The following is a 9810-nucleotide window of genomic DNA, read 5'->3' on the forward strand; positions in this document are numbered from 1 at the left end:
CCTAACCCGCACCGCTTAAACCGCGGGCTTTGGCGGGGCGGGACGGGCTTTCCCGCCGTGCTTAGTATTTTTTTGGCAAGGGGTATTTTTACAATTTTTTTCCCAAAATCCAACTTCCTCCAACCCAACTTACAAGAGAATGAAGATAAAAATTGAGTGTTTTGGATTATGTTTATTTTGTTTTAGAGACAATATTTATAATTATGTTTTGGATTATGTTTATTTTGCTTTAGGAACAATATTTATAATTACAAAGACTTTAATGTTTGTGAATATAAAAATTATACTTTGTTTATACTTTTAGAAATTATAATAGTCAAAAAGTAAAAAACAGAAGAGATTTTTTTATGCCTTTATATATATTATGTAATAGTTGAAAGTAAAAAAAAAAGAATATTTGGCGGGCTTAGCCCGCCGGCCCGCCAACCCGCCGTTAGGCAGGGGCGGGCTAGAATTCTGGAACCGCCTCACTAGACGGGGCAGGGCGGGCCAACCCGCAAAAAGGACGGGCTTCTGGCGGGGCGGGGCAGGGCGGGGCGGGCTTCCCTGCTTGCCACCCCTAGCTGCAACTCACGTCGGTGACACTGACAGTTGCAGGTCACGGATGTTCGGCCGCGTGAGGAGTGACAGAGGTTCTTTCGGCGAGGGCGTTGGCGCGAGGAAGAGGGCGTTGACAGAGGTTCTTCGCGCAGAAACAGAACGGTAGGATGCAGGTTGCTGCGCACACGGCGGGGCAGCGGAAAAAGGGGGTTTTCTGCAAAACAAACAATGGGATTTTTTGGAGGGTAGGTAATGGTGGGTAATGAATGGTTAATATGAAAGAATTTGGAATAAATTGGGGGTAGATATCACAAAAAATAAATAGAAATTAGGGATAATAATGTTTAATTTACATTATTAATACATATTCGGCTAAATAAACAGTCCATTATACATATTGTATAAATACCTCATTGTCTCTCTAGCGGGACTCTATATATATAATCTTATTTATTTGATAAACATTGTAATTTAAATCCTATTATCAAGAATTCCATTAACTTTATTTTCGTGTATCATTTTATGAGGAGGACGATAATAAGATACTCTTACATGTAAATAAATATAAGTTTCTATTTCAAATGTGTATCAAAGTTATTTATCATGTTAGACAGTAAAGGATGGTCGTCTTATCAACAAAAAAAACTAAATAAAAGAATTAAATACATGTAAAAGATAAATGTGGATTTTTTTTCAGATGTTACAGATAAAAAAAGTAGGTGACAGGTGTAATTAATTTTTAATTAGTTAGTGTTATTAATTTTTTAATATGAAATTATTTTGTTAACCTTTATTTTTTGAGGATATAGGATTAGGATTTAGAATTTAAAATTTAAGATTTAAATTTAAAATAAAAAATAATTTTAAATATATTTTTTTGATATATTAGTTAAGAAACTCCCTAATTGAATTTTTTAAAGTATTATTTATGCATCAAAATCAGTTACTATATATGTATTTGTGTATAAATATATTTAATTTAATTTATTTTTAATATGTATTTTATATTTTTATATATATATATATATATATATATATATATATATATATATATATATATATATTTACTGGTGACTAATTTTAGTGACCAAGGTTACGAGAACCAGACCGATTAATAAACCGATAAGGTGACTGATTTACTGATTCACCAATTTGACCGAAATTCGACCGAGGTTCAACCGGTTTAATTAAATATTAAATAAAGTGATGGTTTGCATTACAATTGATGAAATTACAAATAATGGCAGGAGAAGGCAGTTTATGCTATCAAAGCTAAAGCTGTAGATTCGTAGCAGTTGCAAAGACTTCTAAAACCACTATAGGCCTCAACTGCAAATGTGTAATGCAATTTAAAACACTAAACTAAAAAAGTATTATCAATTAAATCTTTCATACACAACAAGGTTTGCTGCCAAGCTTTGTTATACAATAAAAACTATGTGCTTCCCATTGGCATTTATAAACATGGTTGATTCAAGAGAGTTAGTGCCTTGCTATGTTGGAGCATTTTCTCATCCTCCTACCTTTTATGCACTTTCACTCTTAAACTTTATCTCTAATTAAATAGCATTTTCACCCATTAATTTATAGCAGCTCATTTTTACTTAATCATTTTAGTATGTCTTAGAACTACTATAAATTAGGTATTTGAAAACTGATTTACTGGGATTTCAATTATCAGAAAAAGCAAACAATAACCATTATCATATTGCCATTACAAGCCTCAATCAGAACCATTAATATGAGAAAACTTTGCAACAATTTTATCCACAAGTCCAGTACTAGCTAGAAACTCTCCAGATTCCAGTACTAGCTAAAAACTCCCCAGATGATAAGAATAATGAACCAACAATATTCCATCTTCTCCCCCTCAATCCTCTTCACAACAACTAAGATAACCGCCGCACATGATCAAATTCATAAGCATAAAAAGATTTAAAGTTTTCAGCAATTCACATTTAGAATTCAGAATCCAAAATTCTATTCAACATTACAAAATTAACAAAAGAAAAAGCTGAAGAACTAAAGAATTCTACGAAAATTCATATAATTAATAAAATAAAAAATTAACTGAAATAAAAAACTGAAGAACTCACTGCAGCTTCATATAGTTAACAAAATAAAAAAATTAATTGAAAAATTGAAGAACTCACTGCGTCAGAGAGAAGAAAAAAGGTCCAGAGTCTACGGCGGCAGAAGTGATGCTTGGTAGGACAGAGGTGGCCGACGACAGAAGCTTTGAAGTTCAAACCAACCAGCCGACAAGGATGAGAACAGAATCTTCAAATCGTGCTGCCGATGATAGAAGCTTCGAAGTTCAGACGAACATACGACGACTAAGCCGATTGAAGCTTCGATCCGCGACGGTGGCAACTGCCGGTGGTCATTGCCGGCGTCGATTGGGCTAGGGATGGTGGAGTTCCTTCTGACTTCTGCAGGTCTTCTCGTTGAAGGAAAGGGAAGTTAGGGTTGACAGAGGGCTAGGAGGCGTGGTGACTTCGTTGGGTTAGGTAGGGATAAAAATCAGAAAATCAGAAGGCGGCGAGGATGCGGTGGTCAAATCCGTCGGTGCTATGGCTGCGGGATGCGGTGGCGGTGGACTGCTGGATTGGTGGTGGTAGCTATGCGATGGTTCGCAGAAAAGAGAGGAGAGATGAGTTGCTGCGATGGTTCGCAGAGAAGAGACGAGAGATGAGACGAAGATGGGTGATTTAGGGATTAGGGTTCAGCACTCGTTAGTTTGTTTAGCCTTTTTTTTTTTCCTTAAGGGACAAAAATGACGCGGTTCAGAGGTTTTATTTTCAAATAAAAAATCTGTTAAAAAATCGGACGGTTCTGTCAATTTATTGGTTGATTGCCGATTCAATCAGTTTTTTTATCGATTTTTTTGCCAAACAGTTTCTAGACTTACTCCCGACTAAATAATCGGTTTTCAGTTAATCTAGTTGAATCGGCCAGTCCAGTTTAATTTTTAAAATTATGTTAGTGACTAATTTTAATATACATCTAACATGGTTATTGAATTTTATAGATTCTTTCAAATTTTACTTTTTTAGATTTACGAGTTATATATACTTTTTCAAAGGATTTTAAAATTTGAATATTTTAATCTGTCTTTTTCTACCAATATTATAGTTTTAAATTAAATGTGATATTCGCATTTTCAATCAAATATATAACATTTAATTTTGTAATATTTTAAATTTTAATAATAATTTTAAAATACTTATGGCAAATCTCAAATCATAAGATAAACTTAACCATGTTAACATGTTAAGACTAAGATAAATTGATTGGTCATAGTTATTATTAACCAAAAAAGACAGAGCACAATAGTGAAAATAGGACGGGGAATAAATGTTTCAGTAGATATAATTAGGGGTGTATATGGTCTGGTTCGGTCTGAAGATTTGGCCTGATCCTAAACACTTTATGGGCTAATTTAGTGTGATTTTATTGGGTCTAGGACCGGGTAAGGGCCTCAAAAATAGACCCGGTCATTATTTTGGGTCGGGTCCGGGTCATAGCTCGAGTTACCCATTCTCGGCCCGGTGGCCCGGTCATCATACACAATTAATATTTTGTATTATTAGTGATGGATGATGGCTATTCTTATGTGGAATTTAAATATTGTAAACCTTAATATTTTGTGTTATTAGTCATTATAAAATTATAAGTTAATGTTTTATGTTTAAAATGCATAAGACTTTAGACTAATATATAATATTGTATTATTTGTATTGATTTAAATATTTGGTATTATTAGACAATATTAGTATTGATTATGGTTATGCTTTAATTTTAGAGAATGGTTGGTTCTTGTTATATTTTTTTAAGTGAATTTTATTATATAAATTGTGAAATAATGGTTGGAGATTAGGTGATTTTTACATACTAAAGACCCGGTTTTCATCTGGTTTTTACCGGGTTTTCACCAGACCCGAAGATGCGTAGGTTTCATCGGGTATAGGATCGGGGTAAGGTCTAAAAATTAGGCCCGGTCTATATTTCAGGTCAGGTCTGAGTTAAGCCAAATCCAGTGTGGCCCGGCCATATACACCCTTAGATACAATGATACATAGATGAATGATCTAAATTAATACACAATCTTTTAAGTGCGTGTATATCTCTCTTAACATCACTGAAAAAGAAAAACAATAATAACAACCATTAAAATATATAAGTAGAAGAATTGAGGGCATTTGAATTTGCATAGCATTCTTCCAAGGTCACTTTATACTCAAAACCTTGCGTTGAATGCTGCTTGTTAGATGCTCTTCTTCTTCTCGAAGGTCGCTGGAGTTTGGAACGGCAACCACTTCCTTTTGTTCCTACAAAACTGTTTGGTGCTACCGCTGCGTAGGCCTTGATCCTTGAACTAACCATTTATATCATACAATCCTTATTGTTAAAGAATTTAAGAATAAGGGTTTATGATGAAGAAGAGTGCTTTTGAGAAGATGGTGATGCAGAAGAACAAGAGCAAGGGAAGCCACGAGGATCAGAAGAAGCAGCAGTGTAACAAGTTGTTGGTGAGTATCAACATACTTGGGAGCGCAGGGCCAATAAGGTTTGTGGTGAATGAAAAGGACACTGTTTCTGCGATCATTGAAACTGCTCTCAAGTCCTATGCTCGTCAAGGCAGGCTTCCTCTTCTTGGTTTTGATCCCACCGACTTCCTCCTTTATAATGCATACTTTGATGGTATCATTCTTTCTCAAGAACACCTTTTTAGGTTTCCATGAATTCTTTTGTATCAAACTCTAAATTTTTAAGCCATAGAAATTCTCTATATCATATGAATAGAGATACATTTAGTGTTAGGGAGTAACAAGATGTGATTTTAGAAGAGTCCAATATTATAATAACATAAAGTTTGGTTCATGAGATTTTTGAAGCTGACTGGTTATTTTTATTGGTTTTTATGAAAACTGCTTTGACAGCTCTGAATCCATTGGAAGCCATAGGATCTTATGGGGTGAGGAACTTTGTGCTGTGCAAGAAGCAAGTGTGTTCATCAAAGCCAGAACCGAACACAGAGCTGATATCTCAGAAAAGCAATGGTGGTAGTGGCTGGAAGGCATGGTTCAACAAATCAGTTGGACTGAAAATTTTATCCCATTGAAGAGATATATCAATTTGAGATATGAAGAATGATGTGGTGTTAATCTATTTGGTTGTTGATGGTAATGCCGAAGATGACCATGGGTTAATCCATGTTTGGATTTTAGGATTTTTTATGTTTTTGTATCTTTTTTTTTTATTCCGTCCGGTTGTATTAATAAGTTTCTTTTTTCAAAAAATAAAAGATATATCAATTTAATGTAGAATTCTTCTACAATTCAGTGTTCTAGCCATGATTGTTCTTTGTTATTCAATAATAATGTGTTTGTTGCAGTTGTGTGCTAGTGCTACTACTAGTTCAACTGCTTTGTTCAAGATAGCACAGACTATGTTTTTAATACCCAAGATTATATATTATATGTTCTTTATTAAGCAAAATATACATCTTGTTTATATGTATATATCGACCTCTTTATTTACATGCAACGCGTACTAATTTTAGACTTTAAAATTAATTAACATGGGAATGAATATGCTATTTGTTTAGTATTGCAATTCATTTAACTTTATGATCAAAGGTACTACTAATCTTATTCTATATATTGAGAAATTTGATATATAATATGCAAAGTGAAAATTTTTTAATGCAATTTCGTTAAAAAATCAACTAGAAATAAAGTAATTTTAACCAATTAATTAAAAAATAGATCCGTTACAAAATAAATAATTTTTCACTATATTAATTTTTTTAAATTTTAAAATAAAAAATAAAAAAGAGTTGCTTAGATTGTACTATAGTTAATTTCCTGTATTTTTTTTATGTGTGCTATGAAGGATAGGATAATTAAGAGCACTCTATGTTATTAAATATAATCCATTAAAAGAAAACAAACACACAAGCCTTCTTAGTAGTCAAAGTTGGAATATTGAAAGGAAAAATATAGGTAATCAACAACATTTTTGAACAATATATAAACAATGTAAATTAATAAGGTTAAAAGAGTAAATTAATCTTAAATTTAATTAGTAACATTAATTTAGGATGTAGTATATTTTTATTTAATTGATGGTTGTTTATATTGTTCAAGATGATCATTGTTTAGCCATAGAATGTTTGATATAGTTAAAACAGAGAAAGTATTGCATTGTAGAGTCCTGTGTCAATTGACATAGCTCGAGTCTAACGTACACATCATGGGTGAGGTTGATCAATGGAAAAACATTCATCAAGATATGTTGAACCAAATTACAAAGCGACTCTATTTGTATGATGACTACCTTCAACTTTGATTGGTTTGCAAGCAATAGAACTTCAAACTTCCCAAGATTCGCAATGGCATCAAAGCTCCGTGGCTGCTATTACCAATTGGTGGCGCTGCTAAAGAACCTTCCAAAGCTTGTATCACTCAATTACCTAGCATTGATAAAGAAACTCTCGACACTCTTAGTCTTGACGAGAAGGGAATTTACCATCTCAAACTGCCAGAGCTGCAATACAATCTTATCCATGGTTCTTATCATGGATGGCTAATAATTGTATCCATATATAAAGGCACTATACGAATGCTAAATCCATTGACAAAGGTTTGCTTGGATCTTTCTCCAATCTCAACTCTACTAGATGTAATTGGGGCTTGGGCCGTGCAAGGTCACTAAAGACATCATATCTGCGAATAAATTTCTAGTTTGGAAGGTTGTTATAAATTCGACTCCAACCAATGACAATATGGAGCTTGTAATTTGGCTTTTTACAAGACGAATAACAGGAGATGGCTCAAATTAACAATGAGTGCCGATGCAAATACATACTTTCAAGACGTTATATTTTTTCAAGAGAAGATATATGCAATAGATGATGATGGCCAGCTATATCACTATTAGAAAAATTATTTTTAGCGGCCATTTATTTTGTTTTTAGCGGTAATAGCCACTAATACATTTATCGGTAATTAGACATTAGTCGTCTTATGCTTTGTCGCTAAAAGATTTTAGCGATAATTATAACATTTGTCAGTAAAAATCTTTTTAATGACCGCAAAAAGTATATAACTTTTAGCGGCTATTTTCTTGGCAATTTATATGGCCGCCAAAAATAGTTCTAAGATTGCAATGTTATTCATTTTTAGTGGTCATTACTATTGCCACCAAAATTATTTTACTGGCAATTTATATGGCCACTAAAAATAATTCTAAAATTGTAATGTTATTCACTTTTAGTTGCCATTACTATTCTGCTATAATTTTAAGACTTTTTTAATTATACTCACTCTTTTAGAAAAAAATAACCTATCTTTTTTTAAAATTTCAAATTAATTTTACCAACAATTATTATTATTGTACATAATATAAATATACTAAAATTAATTATTACAAAATAAAATATTTTATTAAATTTAAAATATTCATACACAAATTTTTCTTGAAAAATAATAAACCATAATACAAATTTAAACAACACAAATAATACTAAAAAAAAAAAGATTTAAGAGTAAATTTACATTATATATTTATAAAATAAAGTGGACTGTCCCAACATGTTTAGACCAAAATGCCAAAGTGTGTATTTTATTTGCCTAACCAAGTTTTCTATTGATGGTGCCAAAAACAAGATCCTAGTTCAATAAAATAGCCACCTCTACTACAATAATAATCGTATATCATTAACACAAATATGTGAAATCATCAAGGGATCACTAGGATCCTCTTGTTTGCAACCATTAACACAAGTATATCAAAGGATTGCATGAGCATTATATACTTTTTCTAGGCATACTATTAGATTTTTTGGTCACTTTCCATCATTTTATGAGGTGAATATATGAATATATGGATATACTCTTCCTATCATTTTCTATCATGGGAAAGTTTTGGAGGCCAGCAATTTTTTAAAAAATTGGCCAGCATTTAACTATAAAAAAATTTTGAATGATCCCACACTGTTGAATTTAATCTTACGCCATTAAAAATATTATTAATGACCAATTAATGATTACAAAACACAAAAATTACTGTCATTTTATCAGGTTTTTTGGTCACTTTCTATCATTAACACAACCTATATGAATATATGATCATCACCTAGCTACATGCAAACTAACAAAAGAGAAGAGATAATAATAAAAGAAAACATCACAAAATAAGAGGAAATATCTAAGGCCAATAAAGGCCCGAGCAAATCAAATGGAGAATATACTCTTCCTTCTCAATGTAATTGATGCAGGAGCATATATCTTTATGTTTGTGTCGTTAATTAAAGTAGTCTAGTTTAGCATATATATATTATATTATGTTATGAGTTAGTCCCACATCGCCCGAGTCATGAAAGTTCCCCCTCCCCTACTAGTATAAATATGCGTATGTACCCCTTTTATTTGCAAGTTGAATTGATTGAGTTATATATTGAAATAAGATGTGTGCTTATTTTCCTCTAGACTCTTTGAGAGTAAGAGGTGCATCCTTGGCTTAGCCAACCAAGGTGAGTTCTTGGCTACTTTCACCATAGTGGGGTTGTTAACCTCGCCAAGATTGGTGGCCCAAGTGACGTCCCGGCGTCAGTTTGGTATCAAGAGCTAGGTCGATCCTCGATTTGCTCCAGTAAAATTTTATTTGGTTCGCGGTACGATCTTAGTGCGGTTCTCTCGCTGTTGGTACGAGTTGTCATCAGTACGGATTGTCTGTTGCGAAGTTCCGGGTAATATTGTTCTTTTCTTTTCTGTTGGTGATTGATTATCTTCGTTCATTATCATCATTGTGCATCCTCATCATCATCATCATCACAACATCAAAGCATCAATCTCATTACATAGTAAAAGATGGCTCCAAAGCGCAGAACTACTCAAGAGATTAAAATGGAGGAGTTACGCCGTCAAGTTAAGGAATTGCAAGAGCAACTTGCAAAACATGAAACTGCTCAAAATAATCATGGCAGGCAGAGTGATAACAGTTCTTCTAGTGAAGAAGATAATGCAAATCCATTTCATTATTCTTCTTCGTCTGAAGATTTGTCTACACGAAGAGCACGACACAACACGACTCACAAAGCTAAAGACTTAGGAATCAAAATTGATATTCCTGAGTTTGAAGGGAGACTCCAACCAGATGATTTCATCGACTGGCTTTGCACAGTGGAAAGAGTGTTCGAGTTAAAAGACATTCCAGACGACAAGCGCGTGAAGCTTGTAGCAATCAAGTTGAAGAAGCATGCGT

The 9810-nt window shown here is 33.2% G+C and overlaps 1 protein-coding gene and 1 long non-coding RNA gene across 2 annotated transcripts; one reads left to right on the forward strand and one right to left on the reverse strand.

Annotated features, from left to right (window-relative positions):
* Positions 1-1911: 1911 nt before the first annotated feature.
* LOC140178023 (uncharacterized) lies at positions 1912-3305 on the reverse strand. Its single transcript, XR_011870005.1, has 2 exons — positions 2694-3305; positions 1912-2429 (listed from the first exon to the last, which is right to left on the reverse strand). It is a non-coding gene; the product is annotated as an uncharacterized lncRNA (long non-coding RNA).
* Positions 3306-4750: 1445 nt separating this feature from the next.
* On the forward strand, positions 4751-5976 carry LOC112736052 (uncharacterized protein At4g22758-like). The gene is made up of 2 exons (XM_025785412.3): positions 4751-5244; positions 5484-5976. The coding sequence occupies exons 1-2, from the start codon at positions 4974-4976 to the stop codon at positions 5663-5665; spliced, it is 453 nt and encodes a 150-aa protein (XP_025641197.1). The 5' UTR covers positions 4751-4973; the 3' UTR covers positions 5666-5976.
* The last annotated feature ends 3834 nt before the right edge of the window (positions 5977-9810 follow it).

This window comes from Arachis hypogaea, chromosome 13 (genome assembly GCF_003086295.3).
Source record: "Arachis hypogaea cultivar Tifrunner chromosome 13, arahy.Tifrunner.gnm2.J5K5, whole genome shotgun sequence".
Taxonomy (NCBI): Eukaryota; Viridiplantae; Streptophyta; class Magnoliopsida; order Fabales; family Fabaceae; genus Arachis; species Arachis hypogaea.